This window comes from Cyanistes caeruleus, chromosome 9 (genome assembly GCF_971803275.1).
Source record: "Cyanistes caeruleus chromosome 9, bCyaCae1.hap1.1, whole genome shotgun sequence".
In the NCBI taxonomy this organism is placed as follows: Eukaryota; Metazoa; Chordata; class Aves; order Passeriformes; family Paridae; genus Cyanistes; species Cyanistes caeruleus.
Genome location: NC_141709.1, coordinates 34,245,019 through 34,270,272, shown reverse-complemented (window position 1 = coordinate 34,270,272; position 25,254 = coordinate 34,245,019). Strand labels below are relative to the sequence as shown.

At 51.0% G+C, this 25,254-nt stretch overlaps 1 protein-coding gene across 3 annotated transcripts in view; it reads left to right on the top strand.

Moving 5' to 3' along the window:
- Nucleotides 1–25,254, top strand: part of NEGR1 (neuronal growth regulator 1) — a 171,374-nt gene that overhangs the window by 62,833 nt on the left and 83,287 nt on the right. For all 3 annotated transcript variants that reach the window (XM_086841498.1, XM_086841497.1, XM_086841499.1), the window contains exon 2: nucleotides 17,611–17,843. In XM_086841498.1, coding sequence (XP_086697624.1) covers nucleotides 17,611–17,843 — 233 coding nt within the window. The remainder of the gene's footprint in view (nucleotides 1–17,610; nucleotides 17,844–25,254) is intronic.

Sequence of the window (25,254 nt, the reverse complement as noted above, 5' to 3'; positions counted from 1 at the left end):
GAGCTGCTGTGAGTTTTTATAACAGTGCTTTTTATAACAGTGCTTTATATAAAAGGGCTTTTTATAAGAGTCCTTTTTCTAAAAGTGCTTTATAAGAGATCTGCTTTGTCGTGGCTTTGAGGATCTCCAAACAAACGCTGGTGCCACGCTGGACACGCACGGCCCTGGGTCGCTGGGAGCCCGAGGAGATAATTGAATTCCAGCAGTGGCATCAATCTGATCCGTGCTCTGGATGAACATCCCAATTAGCATCTTCCCCAGCACGGGTAATTACACCAGGAATTACAGACAAGATGCTGCTGTGTACTTGCATCATGCTTCGAGCCTGGGGGGCAGAGCTCTCCTGAGGCTGCAACCAGCAGCCTGCTGGCTCTGGAAAGGCTCTGGAAAGGCTCTGGAAAGGCTTTGGCTTTGGAAAGGCTCTGGAAAGGCTTTGGAAAGGCTTTGGCTTGGCTCTGGAAAGGCTCTGAAAAGGCTTTGGCTCGGCTCTGGAAGGGCTTTGGCTCTGGAAAGGCTTTGGAAAGGCTTTGGCTCGGCTCTGGAAGGGCTTTGACTCTGGAAAGGCTCTGGAAAGGCTTTGGCTCGGCTCTGGAAGGGCTTTGGCTCCCCCTCAGTGGCCAGCAGGTCCTGCAGAGCCTGGCTGGGAGGTCCCTGCAGGAGCAGCAGTGCCGGCTCCATCGGCAGTGGGAGCTCGGGCGCGTTCCCAGCCCTGAGAGCGTTCCTGGGTCTCCTCTCCTGCCTCCCAAGCTTTGCTCTCTCCCAGCCACGAGCGCTTCACGAGCTGCTTTCTTCCACAGATCCATCCAGGCAACGCTTTCACTGCTCTGCTGCAGCATCTGATGTCTTTAAATCCAGAACCCCAGCCTGGGGAGGCTTGGGAGGGACCTAAATTCCATGCAGGAACACCTTCCCTTGTCCCAGGCTGCTCCAGCCCCGGTGTCCAGCCTGGCACTGCCAGGGATCCAGCCACAGCTGGCTGGACAGCCTGCTTGTAATTACATTAATTATCATATTGCTGTTCCACAACTGGAGCTGCAGGAGCCGTCCTGAGCCCACCTGGGAGCTGCTCCCGGGGCTCCTGGCTGCAGGAGGGTGCAGGTGCTGGCACCCACCTTCCTTTCCAGCCTGGAATGAGTCATTCCAGAGCCTCGGGGCTGTGTTTTTATCTTTCATTTTCTCCCAGATTTTGTTTGGGTTTGTTGTTGGTTTTAACTGTCATCAACCCCTCAGTTGTATAACCCTTTTCCCAGGCTTTTTTGTTATTTTCTCCTTTGCTGCATTAAGATGCAATTATGTACTTCAGCTAATTGCCAGTTACTTAGTGTCAAAATGCATAATGTGTCTGAAATGTCCTCGCCTTCTCTGTCAGGATCCTGTGTAGAGCGGGGAACAAATAGGAGCTATTAGTCTTGTCAAGAATTTACCTGAAAAGATTTTTTCCTTGATCCATCACATTTTTGGGTGCAGTGTTGTGACTGTAGGCGTTTCAAACGTATCAACTTTCTATTTACAAATTATTAGTTCTTGAGGGAGTTTTTGTGCAGGACTTGTTTACTCAGAATTAAAAATTCACATTTGGTTTGGCACGGACTTAGGGCTGATAAATCTGGAAACATTTTTACAGACTAATGTAAGTGGACAGCAGCAAGTGCCAGAAAGCATTAGGAAAATGGAAATCTGTTTCACAGCTGAATTTACCCTTTTAGAGACACTGAATGCATTTGAATATTTTATCTCAGATATGCGTGAGGTAGTTGGGAAAAGGTTTAAATTTTAAAAATGGCATAATTAATGGCAGAGCTAATAATGGCACACCTGGCTGAGGTGTGTTTGCTTCTAAAAAAGGAGCTTTTTCTGTTCACATTGGCAGACTGCCGGGTTTTTATTTTAGAGCTCTTAAGTCACATCATTTTTGGCACATGAAAATTATTTTTAGAAGACAATTAGAAAGATCCAGAGTCAGTCTTTAGGTGAAGGAATACTGCAGGAGGGGGCCTGGAGCAGTGGGAGCCTCACAAAGGCAGTGGGGCTCCACCAGGCAGGATTGGTTGTGTTTTGGACTCAGTTTCTCTGAAGAAGAAACAGTCCCCAAGAGAAAATCTGTTTCATTCTGTGGCTTAAGAAAAAATCACCGGAAATCTTCGGATTCTGGCATTCCCCAGCTTTTTGCACGTGAACTGCCATTCATGAAAAGTTTAATGAGCAGCCTACCTAAAAACATCAACCAAATGAAAAGCAGGCGGGGAGCGATTGTGCCTCAAACCTCCCTCCATTCAGCTGTTCAATATTTGCTAATTTGGGTGATGTTTGGCATGGGAAACTATAATAAAATGCAGTTTTGCCTATAGCTCTGTGTTACAGCCGCTGTGGAAAGGGAATATTGGGAAGGCAGCTGAGAGGAACCTTCCCTCCTCTCAGGAGCTTCTGGGATTCTGTGGCCAGTGGAATGAAGGGCAGCCAGGAAATAAATCACACACAGTGCTGAGTTCTTCCCTCTGCAGGATTTTATAATCCCACAGAATCACAAACTGTCACCAGATGAGCCCAAGACAGGCTCTGTCAGGGCCAGGTGAGCTGTGAATTCAGTGGATTCAGGATTTAGTGAGAATAACCCCAAAGGAGGAAGCCCTGGAGTTCTGGGACAGGATTTGGGGCAGGAGTTGGGGCAGGAGTTGGGGCAGGATTTGGGGCAGGAGTTGGGGCAGGAGTTGGGGCAGGAGTTGGGGCAGGAGTTGGGACAGGATTTAGGGCAGGATTTGGGGCAGGAGTTGGGACAGGAGTTGGGGCAGGAATCTGCTCCATCCCGTGGCCATCCCTGCCACTCTCCTCTCCTCTATCAGGACTCAGCACAGCCCTGGGCTGTGCAAGCACCTTCTGCTTTCCTGCCTTCCCCACCCCTCCGAGCTCTGCTCTCCTCCACAGCTGATTTTCTCTTCCCAAGCTCTTTTTCCTCCTGTCTGCTTGACTTTCTCATTAAACTCGTTTGGCTCCGGGCAGCCTGGCCGGTGTTTGGCTGCTGGGCCGTGTTTCGCTGGCAGCTTCATCTGCTCCAAGTACAAAAATATTGATATTTACAGAGCTTGTTGTTCAAATCGATAGTGCAGGAGCAGAGCAGAGCAGCTGCTGTGTGAGGAGCTGCTCCTGCCCTGGGAGGCCGGGAAAAGAGGGAGCCCAGCCTGGTTCTGGCCGCTGAGAGAGCTTGGTGCCACCTCTGCGCTGGCACAAAGACACCCGGGAGTGGAACTGAGCCAGGGACAGGCTGGGAGCGCTGGCATTGCCCAGCCTGGAGAGGAGAAGGCTCCTGGGGGACCTTGGTGCAGCTTCCCAGTGCCTGAAGGGCCTCCAGGAGGGATGGAGAGGGGCTCTGGAGCAGTGTCCCTGCCCTGGCTGGGCTCTGGGAATCACTCTGGATTTGGTGATTCCACGCTCTGTGCCCGGCCGTTCCCTGGGGACACGGCAGTGCCTGGTCAGAGCTGCCACAAATGGATCACTCAATGCAGAGATGGAGATTTTCCCAGGGATTTGAACAGAAGGCTGGGAATTACAGGGGCAACACTTCATCCATTGCCTGTCCATGTGGGAATAGGTTAATTGCTGAGGAAATGTGCTTTTCTCCCCCATTCATGTCCTAGGGTTTAAAGAGATAGGGAGAGCCTGGCCTCCGAGCAAATCCTTAATAATTCCCAGTACCACAATATCTGTATGTGAAATTCAACCTTCATCATTGGCCAAATAAATCCAGATTCTGCACCTGAGGCTGCCTTAGGGAAGCTTGAACTAAGACAGCTTTTTTCTTCATCTTTCTGAAACATCTTTTTCCAGGGATAGGAGCTTCCTGCTCGCCCAAGTTACCTCACAAAAATGAAATGAAAGCGCCCCAGCCACACTTCCCAGGCTGCATTATGCAAATATGATTTGTACAGAACCATTCCCTCAGGAACCAAATCTTTAAAGCCTCTAAAGCCACAGAAACTTCCTCAGCGTTTGGTTTTCCAGCCCTGCCATCACCTGGTGGCCGGATCCTGCAGGAGCCTCTCTGATATTTCATTAATTCCCCTGATTAACCTCCACGAAATCAACTGTAAAACACTTGCTGCAAACTCAGAGCAGCTCCCAGCCCGCTGAACACTCAGCAGGATTGCTGTCCTGCTCCCTCAGCTGGCATTTCTCACTGCCCACCGCCTGGGATGGCAATTCTGTGTAAATTCTGCTCTCCCCAGGGCCACACGGGGCTGCTGCTTACACCCTGGAGCTTTTGGGTTCTCCAGGTCCATCAGGGAATGCCAGGGAGGGACAGCACAGCGGGTCAGGGGGTGTGGGCAGGACCAGTGCAAAGCTTGATAGGAATTAAGATAAGGATTCTTAGTGCAGCACGGAATTTGAATATTAATTAGGAGTGCTGAATGTCCTTTGAGTGAAAACAATGGTTAAGCACTCTTAAAATACTGCAGAGGTTTGAAAATGGCTTCTCTGGTTGCTCTGTGTTTTCTCTTCTCTGTCCAGTCCTATCCTGTGACATTTGTCAGGATTTTTTGCAGAGGAAAGTTTGGGATGTGATGGTGCTCGCTGAGAATTCAGGGAATTGCAGTTTTAATTACTTGTCAAGGGCAGCCAGAATCTTAGAAATGCGTTTCTTTATGTTTTGTAGGTTGCAATCGAAATAAATAAATGGGGCTGAGAGCTCAAATGAGTGTCTGCACAGTGGGCAGCAGCACTTGAAATGCTTGGGAGCATTAGGAGGCTGGAATATGTTCCAGCAGCATATTGAACAATGGGAATCTCATCTGGAGCCACGCAGCCAATTCTGCTTGCCTCCCCTCAGCTCTAATTAAGATTGACAAGGTTATCCAGAGCAGGAGAACAAATATTACAGGAACTTGAGATGTGTTGACACACGACTGAAGAACTACATGAAATTAAATTCCTGGACAGGAAATATGAGCACAATTAAGACAAGGCTACTTGAGAAACTGTGGGGAATATTCGTGTGGGAATTCTCGGGCTTGGAGCTCTTGAGCTTATTTTGTGGCATTTTCACAGAATCCCGGAGTGGTTTGTGTTGGGAGAGACCTCAAATCCCACTGAGAGCCACCCCAGCCATGGCAGGGACAGCTCCCACTGTCCCAGGCTGCTCCAAACCCATCCAGCCTGGCCTTGGGCACTGCCAGGGATCCAGGGACAGCCACAGCTGCTCTGGGAATTCTATCCCAGGGCCTGCCCACCCTGCCAGGGAACAATTCCTGCCCAAGATCCCATCCAGCCCTGCCCTCTGGGAGCCATTCCCTGTGTCCTGTCCCTTCTGAACGCCTCTTTCCATCTTTCCTGTAGCTCCTCCAGGTCCTGGAAGGCCACAGTTAGGTCACCCTGAAGGTTTTCTTTTCCAGTTGTTAGAGGAGGGTCTTTGACACTTGTTCTTCCATAAAAGTAAAATATCAGGACTGGCCCAGGGTGTCCCTGGATCCCTGGCAGTGCCCAAGGCCAGGCTGGATGGGTTTGGAGCAGCCTGGCACAGTGGGAGCTGTCCCTGCCATGGCTGGGGGGGAATGGGGGGGATTTCAGATCCCTCCTAACCCAAACCATTCCAGGATTCTGCGACAGTTCCTTTCAGCAGGGTAAAATCCTTGTTCCTGTTCAGTGTAAAAGCCAAATCTTGGTTTGAGCCGAGGCTGTGGGAGCAGGGGCAGTGGTGTGGGAGCAGGGCTGGTGCCTCTGGATTTGTGACACCGTTCATCACCTCTCCATCCCAGAGCAGCCCTGCTCATCCCCCTGCATGAGAGCACCACAAACAGGACAGGACAGGCAGGACTGAGGGCAGCCGAGAGCAGCAGGGAGCAGCTGGAACATGGCTCAGCTCCTGGGGAGAGCTTTAGGGTGTTTGTGAGGCAGGCTGGATTAGCCATCCCCGCAATGGAGCTGCTTCCATGAAGTCACTCTTTGCAAATGTCACGGCGAGCTTCCACCTCGTAGTTTCAATTATTTCTGCCCAAAACACGGTGGGGTTTGGGGGTGGTTTGTGTGGTTTCTCTCTCCAGGCCTGGCTTCAGCTTCCCTCAGGAATTCCTTGCAGGTGCATTTCCCCAGGAGCAGGGCCTGGCCTGGCTGGGTGGGCCCAGCCCTGCTGTCCTGCGGAACCAGAGCAAATCTTCCCAATAATTGAAATAAACCCTGACAGAGCTGGGGCTGGCCGTGTGGGATGAGGGCAGGGGGAGAGCAGGAGGAGCAATTAGCCAGCAGGCATTCCCATAATTACTGTAGGTAATTACTGTTGGATCCCAACCCAGGGCCTGCAGGTGCCTGGAGGGGCAGCTCCGCTCTCACCTGCCTGGGGAAAATGCCCAGGGTTGTAAATGCTTCTAATGGTGCTCGTTTAGGGATTGTTTATGAAAGACATGTCTGCTCCTCTTCTCTGGCCAACACCTATTTACTTGTCAAACCTGCATAATTAAACCTCATTACTGTCCCAGAGCAGCCCCTGCAGTGTCCCAGGCCAGGCTGGACATTGGGAGCACCTGGGACAGGGAGAGCTGTCCCTGCCATGGAAACCAGACGAGCTTTAAGGTCCTTTTCAACCCAAACCATTCCATGATTTAATCTGAAATAATACAAAGCTTGCAGATATTTAATGGAAATATGAATCTGCACGTGTGTTGTTGTGTGTTTTCCAGTGGGATTTCAGGGCATTGTTCCCACCTGTTAGCGCCCTCAGCATCCTACTGCACCTCACACAGAGATTATCAATAATCAATAACCGATACCGTTCAGAAAAGTCTGTTCTGATGGGAAATTGTTGCATTTCAAAAGATGTGGTTCTATCTTCCTCTTTCTTCTACAAGTAAAATGAGCAGATGGCTTATTTTGAACGTGAATAAGGAGACTGGTTGTGTTCTCTTCAGAGGGAAACCATAAAGAGAAAAGAGAATTCCCAGAGGTTGTTGCTATTATAAAGATGTTTTTAGGTGAAGTGCTCTGGGAACCAAGGGATGCTCCAGAGCTGCCCCTCGGTGCACAGGGCTGTGCAAATGTTGTCAGTGCCTGGGAGCAGGAAGGGCAATCAGCTGGGGAGGGATTCCAGGGCCTTTCCCAGGAATTATAAAGCTAATTACACACAGACAGGCAGAGGAAGTTTGGGTGGTCAGTGAGGGGTTTTTGGGCAATCAGTGAGGGATTGTTCAGTGTTTGTTTGGGGGCTGAGTGGTTGTAGAGGTGCTCAATGTTTGTTTAGGTGCTCAATGAGTGTCTAAGTACTCAATGATTGTTTAGGTGCTGAAGGATTTTTTAAGTGCTCAATATTTAAGTGTTCAGTGATTGTTTAGGTACTCAATGTTTAAGTGCTCAGTGTTTGTTTGGGTGTTCAATGATTGTTTAGGTGATCAATGATTGCTTAAGTGCTCAATGTTTGTATAGGTACTCAATGTTTGGGTGCTCAGTGTTTGGGTGCTCAATGTTTGGGTGGTCAGTGTTGGTTTGGCTGGTCTGGTTTTTTTGGCTGGTCAGTGTGTTTTGGGTGCTCAGTGTTGGTTTGGGTGCTTGGTGTTTTTTGGGTGGTCAAGTGTTTTTTGGGTGGTCGGTGTTTTTTGGCTGGATGGAGCAGAGATGGCAGGGGAAGGACAGTGCCAGCCCCGGGACCTGTCCCCATCCGTCCCTGGGATCCTTCTCCACCCAGCCCTGGACCCCTCCCCATCCATCCCTGTGACCCTCCCCATCCATCCCCTGGACCCCTCCCCATCCATCCCTGTGACCCTCCCCATCCATCCCTGTGACCCCTCTCCATCCATCCCCTGGACCCCTCCCCATCCATCCCTGTGACCCTCCCCATCCATCCCCTGGACCCCTCCCCATCCATCCCTGTGACCCCTCCCCATCCATCCCTGTGACCCTCCCCATCCATCCCCTGGACCCCTCCCCATCCATCCCTGTGACCCCTCCCCAGTGCTGCCCTGCCAGGCTGGTCCAGAGGGGCTCCTTCCTGCCTGGATCCACCCCCAGGAGCTGTTCAATCGTGTTATTAATAATGCATTAATCTGGAGCAAGCAGCTGGGAGGTTCATCCAAAAATCTGACTGTTGCTGGCAAACACGGCCCGAGCCATCTGTGCCAAGTCCCTGTATTTACATCATCCATCCACAACCAGTTCCTGCTCTTGTAAATCAAGAGATCATTGTGATTCTCCTGAAAGATTCATTGTAGTCAAAGAGTGCAGCACAATTAAATTTGCCTTCTTTTATTATTTATCACTAATATTCCAACCAGTGGTATATCAACAAAGTAAATGTTCTGGGAGATAAGCCCAGATGAAATCATGGATCAACCCTGGAAAAAGGGAGACAAATCAAGGCATTCAGTCATGAGTTTGGGCACGCAATTCTATTTCATGAGAGCCTCTGGTATTTTGAAATTTTGTTTTCATTCCTCCGGGGGTTGGAGATTGCTCCTGAAATATTCTGACAAGATTGGAATTGCAGGAATGGCCGTGTGTGCCAGCAGCTCTCTGTGACACGGATTGTTATCCAGTGACCTGCTGGGGGACACTTGTGGGGAATCTGCTGTGCCTGCCAGAGAGCAAAGATCTGCCGTGGGTCATCCTGGCTCTGGGGCAGAGCCTGAGCTCCTGAGGGGCCAGGAGCTGCTCCTGCTGTGCCTCCTGGCTGGTTCCCCAGCTCCTGAGGGGCCAGGAGCTGCTCCTGCTGTGTCTCCTGGCTGGTTCCCACTGCTGGGGAGAGGTTCCCCAGCTCCTGAGGGGTCAGGAGCTGCTCCTGCTGTGTCTCCTGGCTGGTTCCCAGCGCTGGGGAGAGGTTCCCCAGCTCCTGAGGGGTCAGGAGCTGCTCCTGCCATGTCTCCTGGCTGGTTCCCAGCGCTGGGGAGAGGTTCCCCAGCTCCCAGTGCTGCAGGACAAGCTGCAGGACAGCAGCTGTGGCTGCAAAGGGCTCCAGAACCTCTCCCCTGGGCTTTCCATGCCACAGCAGCGCGTCCTTTGGGAGCGGGGATGAAGCAGTGCCTGGGTCCCCATGGCTGGAAGTGTTTGGGTGGCATCTGGACTCCTTTGGTTTGTTCTCAGCCAGCTTTGGAGCATTTCTGCACCCAGAGCTCTGCTTGGGCAGACCTGTGGGGCTGGTTATTTATTTATAAACGTGCTGGCTCTGCTATAAAAAGCTTTGCAATAGCCCAATAATAAATGCATTCATCACCACATCTGCTGTAATCACTGCAGCTCCTGAGCTGCTATTTGGCTCTCATTAGCTGCAACTCCCATTCACCTATAATTTCAGAGAACACACAATTATGTGTTATCACTCCTTCAAGTGATTACTACACTGGATGTTTTTAAGATAATGGCATGGAACACGCCGTGATGAATTACACCTCTCCAGGTAGTTTTGCTGCTGCCATTAACTCTATTATTTTATTTAAACCAGCCTGGAGGAGCTGTGGGGCAGGGTTGGCATCACCTGTGCAGGGAAGGGTCCCAGGTCAAGGCTGATCTGCTAAAGGACGTGGCCCAGCACACAATTATCTCCCTCCTGTCTGTCCTCCCCTCTCACACTGGAGATACCATTATGAGGAGATTGCAAAACCCAACCTGTTTGCACCTGGAAAGGTTTTTCCTTCATTAAGCTTTGATAGCGATGAAAGCCTTTTCAGGGAGAGCAGGAATACTGAGAAATCCCTGGAGCCTGGGAGAGAAGAGGTGAATGGAGCCCAGCTCTGCTGATCAGCAGGAGCAGCCACACCTCTGCCTGCAGCTTCTCCTCCCTCTGTTCTCCCTGTGCTGAAATGCTGAGACCCCATCTCAAACCCTGCCTGCAGCTCTGGGGCTCTCAGGACAAACCTGACCCCGAGGGGCTGGGCTGAGTCCAGGGAAAAGGGCTGGGAAGGGGCTGGAGAATCCCTGAGGGAGCTGGGAAAGGGCTGGAGAATCCCTGAGGGAGCTGGGAAGGGGCTGGAGAATCCCTGAGGGAGCTGGGAAGGGGCTGGAGAATCCCTGAGGGAGCTGGGAAGGGGCTGGAGAATCCCTGAGGGAGCTGGGAAAGCTCAGCCTGGAGCAAAGGAGGCTCAGGGGGAATTTCTGGCTCTGCACAAGTCCCTGGCAGGAGGGGACAGCCGGGGGGATTTGGGATCTGCTCCAGGAGGAGAGGGAACAGCCCCAGGCTGGGCCAGGGGAGCTCAGGGTGGGCAGCAGCAGGAATTTCCCCATGGAAAGGGCTGCTGGCTGGGAAGGAAACCTGCCTTTCCTTTGGGAATTAAAAATAAGGACCAATGGAAGTGTTCCAAAACTGACATGAAGACATTTAATGACTGCTCTGATCCAGCTGGATATTTCTGGATGCTAAAGGCCCTCAGTGACGCGCTGGGATATTGGAAATTTGGGAAGTAACGGGAAATGTTTTCTCCTTCTCCAGACGTTTGCCTTGCTGTGGTCTCAGAGCTTATGGTGCTTTTTATTCCTTTAATTTGTGTTTCGGTTTTCTGTGGTAAAAGTCAGAAAAATCCTCTGACTTTGGTACTCATATAAAATAAACACAATTGGCTTCCAAATCTTCCAAGACCCCTTTCCCTTGGGAAAAGTGTAAAACCATAACGGCAAAGCCTTGTGATGAATTGTTTCCTTACTTTTCTGCATTGGTAATGTCTTCGTCATAATTTCTGGAAGTCAGTGTTTCTCTATCATAAATCTCCAGGAATTAATAAATATCAAATGCAGCAGCCAGACTCTTTTTAATATTTCAAATAATGTGATGAATTTGGGAGTCACTCTCTGAAGCTGAAACCAAGGCTCTCACACCAACAGGGGTGTGGGATATTATTTCTGAGCCTTCAAAGAGAAAATAACATGGACTCCCATGAAGGAAGTGATTAATGACTAAAAATTCTGAGCTTTACACCGCAGTGTTTTGTCCCTTTCAGTATGAAAATACATCTGTGAAGGGGAGAGGGGGGATATTTTTGTATAATTAGAAACAACAAATGAATTTTGTGCAGTTGTGGCAGCAGCAGTTTCTCTGTCCACGCTCAGGACGGAGCAGTCTCCCTCTGCAGGACACGGGACATTTCCATCCCACTGATAAACGCTTCCTGGGGAAGCAGAAGCTGTTTAGGATTGAGATGTTTAACCCCACTAAACCTTTCTGGTCACCAGCCTCCCTTCCTGGAGCAATTCCCGTGCTCTGCCACCCCCAGCACCTCCCTTGGCTCCAGCTGCTCCCTCTCAGGCCTGGAACAGCTGGAATTCCACAAGGAAAGCGGGATTGGGGCAGCAGCAGCAGCTCTGGGCTGGGGACAGCCAGGGCTGGGCTGGGGACAGCCAGGGATGCTCTGGGGACAGCCAGGGATGGGCTCAGGGACAGCCAGGGCTGGGCTGGGGACAGCCAGGGCTGGGCTGGGGACAGCCAGAGATGGGCTCTGGGGACAGCCAGGGATGGGCTCTGGGGACAGCCAGGGATGGGCTGGGGACAGCCAGGGATGGGCTCTGGGGACAGCCAGGGATGGGCTCTGGGGACAGGCTGAGCTGGGCTCTGGGGACAGCCAGGGATGGGCTGGGGACAGCCAGGGCTGGGCTGGGGACAGCCAGGGATGGGCTCTGGGGACAGGCTGAGCTGGGCTCTGGGGACAGCCAGGGATGGGCTGGGGACAGCCAGGGATGGGCTCTGGGGACAGCCAGGGATGGTCTCTGGGGACAGGCTGAGCTGGGCTCTGGGGACAGCCAGGGATGGGCTGGGGACAGCCAGGACTGTCCAGCACCACTGTCCTGCCCAGCTGGGCCAGAGAGGCATCAGCTCCCTGAGGCACCGATGGAATCAAACCAGTTCTGCAAATAAAATCCAGACCCGGGGGGGAATGAGCAGCAGGGCAAGGTTCGGTTCTGTGCAGAATTCCAGGCTTTGAGCCACAGCAGATGAGAGAAAGCAAATTCTGAACAAAAAGCAAAAGGATCAATAACATAAATGACTTTAAAGCCAAGGGAGGCAGGGTCAGAGAGGAGATTAGGGACAAATCCCTCCTGGCAGGGTGGGAGGCCCTGGGATAGAATTCCCAGAGCAGCTGGGGCTGCCCCTGGATCCCTGGCAGTGCCCAAGGCCAGGCTGGATGGGTTTGGAGCAGCCTGGGACAGTGGCAGCTGTCCCTGCCATGGCTGGGCTGGGATGGGTGGGATTTGAGGTCTCTCCCAACCCAAACCATTCCAGAATTCTGAGATTTATCCTGAGGTTTCTCACCTTTCAGGCAGTGCCCGAGCACTTCCAGCTGCAGCCCCAGGGGGGGTCCCGGGCTCTTTGGGCACAGGGATGTCCCACATTGCTGGGATTTATGAGCAGGGGAGGCTGGGGTGCATTCCATGTCCTTCAGCTGGGATCCAAGCCCCGGGAGCCTCCTGGAGCACAGCCCCTCTGCAGTTTTAATTAAGCAACTGGAAGAACTGTTTTTTTACAAAGATTAATGGATCTCTGTTTTAATTATGGTGGAATAATAGACTAGAGAGCTGGGAAAGTAGGAGGCATTAAAAAAAAAAGAGGATTAAAAACTTGAGGGAAGCTGGGTGAGACTATATTTTCTGTACTTACAAATTACAGAAGATCATCCCCATTAATAATGATTGGAAAAATAATAAAGTGCCCTCAGCCATGTATGACAGTTAACATTAAAATCTATTTTTTATGCTTGTTGTGTGGGGAATTTCTGATTACAATCATCAGTTAAAAAAGAAATTGTGCTTTTTTTCCATCTCCCAAATTTAAATATAGAAGAATTCTCTGCTGAGTTCAGCCATGGTTTCATCAATACTTTCCCAAGCCATGGGAAGGTAAAAGGAGCAAAAGTCACTTTTGTTTAATGACTGTTATGCTTACTTCAGTTGTGCTGCAGTGTTATTATTAATTGCTAAAAATAATTGGTTCTGTGCATAGATTTTAAAAATGCCATTGCAGGAAGTGCTGCTGTGATGTGCAGGGAGTTTAATAAAAACAACACAGGGAAAGGGAGGAAAGGGGAAGAGAGGAAGGGAAAAAGAGAAGGAAGGCCACTGATATTTGCAGTTTTTACTGTTGGGCATCCTTTCAATGAATGATTTCTCAGAGACTGCTGTTGGAAGTGTTATAAATGAAGTACAGACAAATTTATTAATAATAAATTAATGAAAAATTTGTGAAAAATTTGTCCAAAAAAGAGGAACAACCATGATCACAGTTAAGGTTAAAGTGTTAAGCCCAGGAATAGGCACTGGGTGAACTCTGAATCAGTTCTTACCCTCCTGACTCCCCCAAGTTCACAAAAAATCTTCTGTAGCAATGGGTTTTTATCTGGTTTCTATAGCCTGGGGCTGCACAGTTCTTCCTCTCTGAGTCTGTTGCATATTCTTATTTATTGTAAGTTTGTTAATTAGATTTCCAAGAAGGCAGGAAAGGGTTTGAGTGGCTTTACAGGAACTGAGTATTGAGATGCACGATCTGGAGATATTCTGTGTTTGGTTTGTGAGGGAAGTTCTGAGGGAGGAGGGAATTACTGGAACTGAGTATTGAGATGTGTGGGCTGGGAGAATCACATCAGCCCTGAGATCAGATGTGAGGAATCACATCAGCCTGAGATCAGATGTGAGGAATCACATCAGCCCTGAGATCAGATGTGAGGAATCAATCACATCAGTCTGAGATCAGATGTGAGGAATCACATCAGTCTGAGATCAGATGTGAGGAATCACATCAGTCTGAGATCAGATGTGAAGGATCAATCACACCAGTCTGATCTCAGATGTGAAGGATCACACCAGTCTGATCTCAGATATGAAGAATCACCTCAGTCTGCTATCAGATGTGAAGGATCACACCAGTCTGCTATCAGATGTGAAGGATCACACCAGTCTGCTATCAGATGTGAAGGATCACACCAGTCTGCTATCAGATGTGAAGGATCACACCAGTCTGCTATCAGATGTGAATCACTGTGTTGTTTGTACTCCGATCTCGCCAGGGTGGGCTCTGATTTCCCCACTTGGTTCCTTTGCAGATTGTCCTTTTCCTCTCGAGCTGTCCCTGCTGCAGCCCCTGCTCACTCAATATATGTAACCAGTTTTTATTTACTTATGTAGACATAGAAAGAAAACCGAATTATCCATTTCTATACCACAGAAGGCTTTTACTGGTTTATTTTTGTTGAAGCTCGTGGTGCTGTGCTGGAGCTGCTGCCCTGGGGCAGGAGATGCCCGGGCTCACACAAACCATGGGTGGAAAGGCTGCTCTTCCTCGGGAAACTGTGGAGGTTTGGGGGAGAGGCCAAGCCCTCCTTTCAACAGTAAAATTCCTGGTTTTCCTCTGTTTAAAATCCAGTGCAGGCTCTGATGGCCAGAGACTGGGGGAAGGGGAGCTCAGTGTCCTGCAGGAGAGCTGCAGGCAGTGACTGGGGCTCCAGCACTGGGAGGAGATTTGCAAACAGAAAGGGATTAAATTTGTTAGATTAGAAAACATTTCTGAGATGAATCATTTGATCGCTGCTTCCACGGGGTAAATATGCACTTCATCCATCACATCCCACGTGGGTGGTGGGAAAATACAGGATATTGGCTGCTGCTGGAGCTGGAAACCGCTCTGGGGAAGGTTCCAGACAAAGTGTGCAGCATCCCAGAGCAGCTCCCAGGGACAGGGCTGGGGACAGGGGAGAGCTGTGGGTGCTGCAGGAGCTGCAGGAACTGTGGATGCTGTGGGTGCTGCAGGAGCTGCAGGAACTGTGGATGCTGTGGGTGCTGCAGGAGCTGCAGGAACTGTGGATGCTGTGGGTGCTGCAGGAGCTGCAGGAACTGTGGATGCTGTGGGTGCTGCGGGTGCTGGGGATGTCCCAGGACCACAAAGCCCAGCCCATCCCACCCTGTGGTCCCAGAGGTCTTTTCCAACCTCAGAGATGCTGGGAATTCTTTCTGAGGAAGGCTGGCTTTTCCTGGCAAGCCACACAGGGAGAGCAGGAGTTGGTGCAGTCGGGTTTGTGTGCAGGGAGAGGAGGAGGAGGAGGAGGAGGAGGCTTTTCTCTCCTGTGTGAAGAATTCACAGCACTAACACTTCCCTCCAAGCTCTGGATTGTGTGAGTGTGAATAAACAGTGGGACAGTGCAATTAATGAAATGGTAAATGCGATCTCGGACAATGATCACTAATTAAAGTTCCAAAGGGATGTTTATTCACCGGTGGGCAGCAGGGCATTGTCCCCAAAAGGCCCCAAACAAGGTTCTCCTCCCTCTGTTTGTTCCCCAACCCTTCCATCCCCATCCATCCACACCTTCCAACCCATCTGGCCACCCCCAGCACCTCCCATCCCCACTCAGCATTAAAATGAGCCCGTGGGTCCCTCACCCTGCTCAGTTCTTCTCTTGGTTTGGGTGGCTGGGCTGGACTTGGGTCAGTGGCCTCAAGGGATGGAGCCAGGAAAGTCTTCCTCAGGTGAGTGTGAGCTCTGGCAGGATCCAGGGGAGTCAGGAATGTTTTCCTCAGGTGAGTGTGAGCTCTGGCAGGATCCAGGGGAGTCAGGAATGTTTTCCTCAGGTGAGTGTGAGCTCTGGCAGGATCCAGGGGAGTCAGGAATGTTTTCCTCAGGTGAGTGTGAGCTCTGGCAGGATCCAGGGGAGTCAGGAATGTTTTCCTCAGGTGAGTGTGAGCTCTGGCAGGATCCAGGCCCTGCTGGTGATGGGTTGGGGCAGAGCCCAGGTGCTGCCCTTGCTCTCCCTGGGTTCCCTCTGCTCCCAGAACCACTCACTGCACTTCTATCAACAATAGAACAATTAGCTCTGGCTTAAGCATCTAATAATCATTAACCTGCCATTTTCTCATCTGACTTACATCTTGATCATTATAAATTGCTTCTAACTCTTGGCTAAAACCTTAACTCTTCAGAAATGGAGATTCAATGGAGTCCTGGAGTGGTTTGGGTTGGGAGGGACCATAAATCTCATCTCATTCCACGCCAGGGAGCGGGGACAGCTCCCCCAGCCCCGGCTGCTCAGCCTGGCTGTGATGGACTGGATCCAGCTGCTGCAGAAATACAGTGGGAAAGAAACACGTGGTAGAAAAACCTCCATGAATTGGAGCTTTCTCTGCCTCTCCCACCCTGCTGTTCATTAGAATCCAGTTCAAAACGTTCACAGGACTTTGAAAGAGGCTCCTTGCCTTCCCTGGATGGGACCAGACCCTACAGAACTCCTCCTGCAGGGATCCCAACCTCAAAGTGCCACTTCCCGGTGACATCCCATTCCTCTGCTCTATAAATGGGGAATTTTTATCCCACAGCTTCTCTCAGAACCCTTTCAGATTTAACGCTGAGATCATTAATTAAATGAATGGTTATTCTCAGGCTTTGTTTCTGAACAATTTCAGCCTGATGTTTCCAGTTTTCTTATTCCTGAATGGAATGTCATTTTCCACTTAAACAATGCTGCCAGATGCTTAAGCCACCAAATCACCATTTCCTCCCTCCACTTTCTATGGCTGTGCTATTTTAATGTTTCATCAAAGGGATGAGCTCTATTGCATCCCCTTCTTCTCCTGGATTTCCTTCATGTAGAAAGCTCTTTATAAAATAAAAAAGTCCCCTTAGTCTGTTGCACTTTGTATTATCCTCCTTATTACCTTCCTTCAGCTTTTAAAATTGTTTCAAAGCCTTAAATTCCAAGGTGGGCGCGGGGGTGAGTCTGAATTTGCCTAATTCATTCTCCCCATTTCCTGAAGAGTGCTTAATTTATGGAAGGAGATGCAGATTTCCCAGTGCCACAGCATCTCTTCCCGATGGCTCCTGGCTCTGCACTTTCCTGCTCACAGCCCTGGGTCCATCCAGGTTTTCCTCTGCCCGTTCTCCCATCGCTGCTCTGCCTTTCCCCACGTGCTGGATGTGGAGAGCTGGAGCACAGAGGTGTTGAGCCAGGCTTAGGCATCCTCCACCCCCCTCACCCCTCGGGCAGGCTCAGGCTCCTCCAGCAGCTCCTGGAATAAAGCTGCTCCTGCCTCTTCTCCCTGTCCTGGCATCCCCTCACTTCCAGCCCCACGGAGGAGCTCCCTTGTCCCTGCTGGACACCCTGGGATGGGCTGGGATGGACTGGGACCCATGGGATGGGATGGACTGGGATGGGATGGGATCCATGGGATGGACTGGGATGGGATGGGCTGTCAGGTCCCTTCCCACCCAAACCACTGGGGCACTGGGGAATGGAGGAATATGAAGTTCTGTGAACCCTCTGAGGAGAAGCTGGTTTGGACTCTCTGTGTCTGGATGGTTTTCCTGGGAAGAGTCTCCTGGCTCCTGAAGTCAGCAGCAGAAGGCGGCTGTGCCTCAGGAACGGGGCAGGAGTTTTCCATGGAGCACACATTGCTGCTGACCCTCAGGGCTGAGGCTGCAGGAGAAAGGGCTGGGCCAGGAGTATCTGAGGTTTTCCTCCTGCTGCTCCCCTGGCTCTCCCAGCAGCAGCAGGCACAGGCACACACATCTGTTTGGAAGCTGGGCTCTGGGGCGTGGGTGATTCCAAGTTAACAAATGGTTCCCAGGCTGAGTTCAACGCTGTAAATCACAGCTGTGCCCAGCCCAAACCCAGCAACAGCCAGAGGCACTGAGCAGCTCCTCCCTCCCCGTGCTCACAGCTTCCCTTTCCCCAGGTGTTACCTGGAAGATGGAGCCTCCAAAGGGGCCTGGCTGAACCGCTCCAGCATCATCTTCGCGGGCAGTGACAAGTGGTCCGTGGATCCCCGCGTGTCCATCGCCACGGCCAACAGGAGGGAGTACAGCCTGCAGATCCAGGACGTGGATGTGACGGATGATGGGCCCTACACCTGCTCCGTGCAGACCCAGCACACACCCAGGACCATGCAGGTGCACCTGACTGTGCAAGGTGAGCCAGCCTTCCTTCCTTCCTTTCCTTCCTTTCCTTCCTTTCCTTCCTTTCCTTCCCTTCCTTCCCTTCCTTCCCTCCTTCCTTCCCTCCTTCCTTCCTTCCTTCCTTCCTTCCTTCCTTCCTTCCTTCCTTCCTTCCTTCCTTCCTTCCTTCCTTCCTTCCTTCCTTCCTTCCTTCCTTCCTTCCTTCCTTCCTTCCTTCCTTCCTTCCTTCCTTCCTTCCTTCCTTCCTTCCTTCCTTCCTTCCTTCCTTCCTTCCTTCCTTCCTTCCTTCCTTCCTTCCTTCCTTCCTTCCTTCCTTCCTTCCTTCCTTCCTTCCTTCCTTCCTTCCTTCCTTCCTTCCTTCCTTCCTTCCTTCCTTCCTTCCTTCCTTCCTTCCTTCCTTCCTTCCTTCCTTCCTTCCTTCCTTCCTTCCTTCCTTCCTTCCTTCCTTCCTTCCTTCCTTCCTTCCTTCCTTCCTTCCTTCCTTCCTTCCTTCCTTCCTTCCTTCCTTCCTTCCTTCCTTCCTTCCTTCCTTCCTTCCTTCCTTCCTTCCTTCCTTCCTTCCTTCCTTCCTTCCTTCCTTCCTTCCTTCCTTCCTTCCTTCCTTCCTTCCTTCCTTCCTTCCTTCCTTCCTTCCTTCCTTCCTTCCTTCCTTCCTTCCTTCCTTCCTTCCTTCCTTCCTTCCTTCCTTCCTTCCTTCCTTCCTTTTCCACATAGATTTAATATTTATTGTATTGTTCCAGAGTGAACAATTCTTGGTTTTGATTGTCTTCCTAATAATTGATGCCCTCATGCAAGGGCTAAAAAAACAAGTTGGAAATTAATTGCATGTGTAAAATATATCAACAGGAGCTTAAAATTAATTAGGCTAACTACAAGCATATAGAGAAATAATAACTCAATAGTTAAAAATATGCATAATTATTAAGCAATTGCATTTGTATCTTCAGAAATGCAAAGTATAACCTAAGGCTTTAACTTATTAGTCTTTGGTGCAATCATCATTAACATTTTCTTTTGCATTTTTATGAGTAATAAAGCAATGAATATAAAAGAAGAATTGAACTGGCAATCCCTATTAATCCATGTGGCACTTGGAAATCCCCTGGAAATAACGGGGTGAGCCACCCCCCTGACCAATTCCCCTTACCTGTGGCACCTCTGGATTCCTGCAGGAATGCTGGGCTGGAGCCCTGAGCTCCGTGTCTCTGTTTTATTCCAATGTCATCCAGGTGTTTTTGTGACCTTTGTGAGAGGTCTCAGGACCCGTCAGCGCTCGGCTTGGGGGGTGAGCAGGGACAGGGACAGAGGAGAGGGAACGGCCCCAGGCTGGGCCAGGGGAGCTCAGGGTGGGCAGCAGCAGGAATTTCCCCATGGAAAGGGGGGCCAGGCCCTGGAACTGCCCAGGGAGGGTTGGATCCCCATCCCTGGAGCTGGCACTGAGGGCTCTGGGCTGGGGACAGGTGGGGATGGGGCAGGTGTGGGAGGGCTGCTCCAGCAGCTCCTCAGCTCTGCCTTCCCACAGGGACTCCCTTGAATCCATCTGTATTCCCAGTGGGACCAGGGGCTCACACCCAGGGCTGCTCTGCCTGACCTGAGCTCTGCTGTGAGGGACTGGAACGTTCACTCCTGCTCCAGAGGGTTCGTGGGATGGCACAAGGAGTTATCCTGTTACCCTGGCAGGGACAGCTGCCACTGTCCCAGGCTGCTCCAAACCCATCCAGCCTGGCCTTGGGCACTGCCAGGGATCCAGGGGCAGCCCCAGCTGCTCTGGGAATTCTATCCCAGGGCCTGCCCACCCTGCTAGGGAACAATTCCTGCCCAGATCCCATCCAGCCCTGCCCTCTGGCACTGAGAGCCTTTCCCTGGCTCTGTCCCTCCCTTGTCCCAGCTCCCATCCTGCTGTGGATGGGCTGAGCAGGGAGGGAGGCCGAGGTTTGGGACAGTGGTTCCCATGGGATACCCTGGGACAGGGTGACAGGGACACCGGGAGCCAGGAGGGGCTTTGGGATGATGGGAATCAGCAGGACAGGGTGACAGGGACACCAGGAGCCAGGAGGGGCTTTGGGATGATGGGATTCTGACCGTGGCAGTGGGAGGCAGGCCTGAGCCCGTGGTGTCCCCAAGGACAGGGCTGTGTCCCTGTGTCTCTGAATGTGGAGATGCTGCAGCCCCAGCACCCTCTGGCACCCCGGATTGGGGGTTTTGGGGCTGGGTTTGGCTGCTGAGGGTGCACAGCTGGCACAGGTCACCAGATCCCAGCCCTGGGCCACCCCTGTCCCCAGGTCCCCCCATTGTCCCTTCCATGTCCCCTTGTCCTTCCCCAGCCCACAGCAGCCCAGCTCCTGCTTCCAGCGCTCCCAAACACCCAGAGCAGGGACACAAAACCCTGCTGCCATCAGCCACTTGACATCTTTGCATCCCTCCAGGCTGGGCAGGCTCGGGACAGCCCCTGCTGTGGCTCCCAGCCCCTCTCCTGTGCCCTCCACCTCATCCCTGTGGGAATCTGCTCCCGACACGGGAGCTGTGAATAATTCAGTTTTCCTTGGAAATGCCTTCTGCAGATTCAGTCAGGAACCACAACCTCGGGTTTTTATTTAAACATGTATAATGTTCCCAAAGTAATACTCTAGGCCCTTTTTCTGTTTAATAAACCCCCTTAATGTCCCCTAAATATTAATGTATTGATTTAGTCTTTGCAATGTTTGCGAAGTCTAATTTGTTTCCTCAGCCAGGCCAAGAGGGACTTGCATTTGAAGCTAACGAGATAAATCTTCCCCAAATTTATTTAAAGTGGGACAAAATAAATATGCAAAAGACTTTAAAATCATCTAACAACCACTTCCCAGCTAAAACTGACAATCCATTACTCTTTTAAATTGCCAGCACTCGAGCAGGGTGTCAGTTTTCTTTATAAAATTAACTTGCTGGTGCCAGCCGCCCTTACCATGCTGTCCCTGCTCAGCAGAGGGAGGAAAAGATGGGAAAACAGTTCTGGAGAGGGAGGTTTGCTCTGGGAGGTTTGCCCTGGGACAGAGACCCCCGAAGGGTCCTGGCCCTGCCGCTGCCTCGCTGCAGCTGCTGCAGTGCTGTGCCATCAGTGGCTGATCCCAGTGCTCTCACCAGGATCTGTGCCTTTTATCCATTCATTCAATTCCTCCCCCTCGTCCCTCCCAGGAGCTGCGGGGGATCTCTCACTCTGAAATGGGTTTGAGTGCTTTTCCCTGCTCTGCCGGGCTCAAGGCACTGGAAATGTTGGTGTTGGGAGGTGATCTCATTTACAGGGATGGAAATCAGGGATATTTTATCTGCAGTGGAGCAGGGCTGCTCTCATCTGAAACTCATAATTCTGCCACGTTGGAGGTGCTTTAGTCACGGCTGCAACCAAATTTCCATTATAAACCTGAAATTTCCACCTTGTGGGATCTGCAGGCAGAGGACAATGGGCACAAAATGATCAGTTCCTGGGGGGCCTGAAGAGTGCTGCTTCTGTTCCACTGAATTAATGCCCTGGGATGGTTGGTGACCCCTGAGACTCTCGCTGAAGGTGCCTGAAGCAGAGTCCAAAGCGTCTTTCAGGAACCTCTTGTGTTATGTGGCAATGCCAGGCGCAGAAGGAGGAAAAAACGTGGGATAAAGCTAAAAAAACCAAACCATCCCCCCAGAGAAAATGCTTGGGTTAAACAAAATAAGGATCCACCTCCCTCAGTGAAACAAATCCAGCCAGCTGGGGAGGTCCTGGGAGCCCCAGGCTGCCAGAGGGACCCCAAACCATTCTTCAGGGGCTGTGGGATTTCTGGGAAGGAAGGGGATGGAGCAGGAGGACTCTGGAACAGCCCTTGGTGTCTGAATGCCAGGGGCTGTGGGATTTCTGGGAAGGAAGGGGATGGAGCAGGAGGACTCTGGAGCAGCTCAGTGTCCCAGCTGAGCCCCCTGGCTGAGGGAAGGACCGAGGGCAGCCGCTCCCCTTTAGCCTGACAGCAGCTCATGGCTTCTGGCACGCTAAACATCCTCCTGGAGACACCACCATCGGATAAAAACCTCTTCTCAGGTCCAGTCAACGCTGGAAGAGCGAGACATCCTCATTTCCTCGTGTTCTGCACACACTCCTGTGCTCTGCACACTCCTCCTCCACTTCCAACCCCCCACAGCTCCATTTGAGTTTGTAGCCTAGGAAGGGGTAAAGGGAGGATGATGACAATATCTGATATTTGCAAGCAGCCAAATCCACCAGTTGGAAGGAGCAGAAGCAAATGCCTGTCTTTAAAAAGAATGGATGGAGCTAATTTAGGAATATTTCTGGAGACGACTGAGAAAACAACCCAGAAGGGAAGTGGCAGATTCATCCTGTGGGACTGAATTGGGAGGAATTTGAAAGGCAGCTTTAAAGGGTTGGGATTGAATGTTTCCTGCCAGGAAAATCTCCATTTGAAGGAGTGGATCTTTGATTGCACAGCTTCCCTAAAGGTGTGAGGAAAACCTGCAGTTGTCCACCCAAAGATTCCACGGCAGCAAAGGCCGTGGTTCCCTTCCCTGGCAGGGCTCGGGGACAGGAGGGGACAGCTCTGGGGACAGGACAAGGGCAAAGGGGAGCTTTGGGCTGGAGATCAGGAGGGGTTTTCCCTGGAAAAGCTGTCCAGCCCTGGAGAGGTTTCCAAGCCCTTTGAGGCTTTGTGGACACAGGGCAGGGCTGGGGGAACGGTTTGGACTCCAGGCTCTGGGAGGGCTTTTCCAGCCCGAAGGACTCAGCGATTCCCTGATTCCCTGATTCTGTGTTTCCTTCAAAGCCAGCGCTGTGCCATTCCATGGTGGCTCCTGGGAGCAGGTCTGGCAGGGAGATCTCTGAGGAATCTTCTTCCAGCACCAGCACAATGCAAAACCAGAGACTGAAACTGCCGGGCTCCGTCTCCTGCACGTCAGGACAATAAAATAGCACAAGATCTTTAGCTCCAGACGGGGAAACTACAGCAAAATCAAACCACAGAGCATTGATTCGTAATGCAATCCCATAATATGACTCCAGCTCCTATTATACCCACTTATCACAGGTCTTTTATCCCAGCTACTCAGATGAAAGCTGGGAATCCGAGCAGGCAGCCCAGCACAGCCCCATGGGTGAATTTTGAATGCTGTGCTCGAGGAGATGCAGGCACAGAACCTCCTCTTTCACTGCACATTTTGGCTTTTTTTTTTTTTATTTTTTTTTATCCCCCCCCACCTGATGTTTTGAACATTTCTCCCTTCAGGTTAATATGTTGGTTTATAAGGAAAGGATTAAACAAAAATCTCAGGAGAGAGACGTGAATTTGAATGTGAGTGTGCAGATTTGAATGGATAAAGAGGCACTTCAGGAGCTGGATAAAACCAGAGCGTTCCTAAGCCTCTGATTCCAAACCTGCCTCAAGGCCAGCGGTGCTGGAGACGATACAGCCAGCAGAATAAACAGCTAAAAATTGCTTACTTAGAAAAAGCTTTGTAATACCAAAGGCTCAAGTAGAGAATTGTAAGAGAGTTATTCTCTTGACCCCTGTGGATTACTTGTTTTGTTGTCTCTAGGATTCAGAAATGTTCTTATTTTATTTAGACTGCAATTTTAATCATCTCCACTTTGCATTTAAAATATGATATTATTTCCCCTCCTATCATCTGTAAGAGAAAAGGGGGAAATTTCCTTAATAGTTGGCAGATTAGCTTTGTTATGTAAAACAGATCCTGGCAAAAAGAATTGTAATTAACACAAGTTCCATTACACAGTGAAAGGGTTGGTTTGGAGAAAAAGTCTTCAAAACCCTTCAAAGCAGAGGCTTTGTTTTGTGCTCCCACTGAATTGGATGGAGTCAGCACACCCAAATATTTTGGCCATAAATATTCCCAAATCCCTGGATGTGATAAAAGCAATCTCTGAGTGGAACTTTGCTGGGCCCAGGTTTGGGGTTTGAAAGCTATGGCCAATTATTTCCTTCATAACTCTGCTCAGCACAGACAGCCAGAGCCCTTTAGGAACAAGAAATCATTCCTTGTTAAAGCTGCCATTGATTTCTGGAAACAAGCTGCTCCTGCTCGCTCACAGGGTGGGAAACAACCTCCAGGACACGCCCTGGCATCCCTGAGATCTTGTGGAAACCTTTATTTCTGTGCTGTGGGGCTCTCACTGCCCCATGGACGCATTTGCATTGCCTTTGTTATTTGGGGGGATTTATTGGGGATAACCTGACTGTGACAGCACTTCCCTGGCAGGGTGGGCATGGAATTCCCAGAGCAGCTGGGGCTGTCCCTGGATCCCTGGCAGTGCCCAAGGCCAGGCTGGATGGGTTTGGAGCAGCCTGGGACAGTGGCAGCTGTCCCTGCCATGGCACGGGGGAGGAATGAGATGAATTTTAACAGACCCATGTGGGATCCCGTGGTTCTGTGATTTCCAGCAGGTTGGTGCTCCCCTTTGGGTCAGCCTGGGCACACCAAGGGCTCCTGGGGCTGTTCCTGTGGCTCTCTCCTCATGGATCACAGATGGAATTACTGTCCAGAGGGGAGCAAAGCACATCCACGGGGTTTCACCAGTTCCAGGGAAGCTCCTGGCACTCTGCCCCAGGGCCATGTCCCAGGGGAATCCTGGCCCCCATCAGGATGTGGCTTTTAGGGGCTGGATCTGTCACCCCACTGTTCCTGGGGCTGGATCTGTCACCCCACTGCCACCTTCTGTCACCGGGGCTGGATCTGTCACCCCACTGTCACTGGGGCTGGATCTGTCACCCCAACAGGAGCTGGGGCAGGATCTGTCACCCCAACAGGAGCTGGAGCTGGATCTGTCACCCCAACAGGAGCTGGGGCTGGAGCCATCGCTGCCATTCCAAAGCTGAACTGTGGGAATGTGTTCTCCCAGCCTTTGTTAGTGCAGGGATGGAGCTGCTGCTCGTTCTCCTGCACTAAAACCCCGCTAAAATCCCGTTTTGGGGACAGTGCCCCACTCAAAGTGTCACTTTCCCCATCAGCAGCTGAGGCTGGGCTGGGCCCCTGCTGGGAAGAAGCGAAAATCCCAAAATCCCGCTGGTTTTCCGGGAGAAAAGCATCTGGAAGCTGCTGGGTGCTGTGGAATTCTCTGGAATTCTCCCTGTGCTGCCTCTGGTCAGGCATCCAGACCTGCTGGGCAGGCCACCTGTGACAGGAATTCGGAATATGAATATTAATGGTGCCATTAATCCCCATTAACACCAGCGGTTCCCATGTGATGCAATGTCGGGAAGATTAAATCACACCACTCCCAACACATTTCTGTGGGATGGGGGCAGCTCTGCAGCAGCTCAGGAGGAGGAATTAATAATGTGGAAAGCAATTCCAGGTTTCAGTGTTAGATAATCATTACTAATTTCTAGGCTCTGTGGTGAGAACAAAAATAAATACTGAATAAATTCGTGTCCAGTGACTTAATCCAG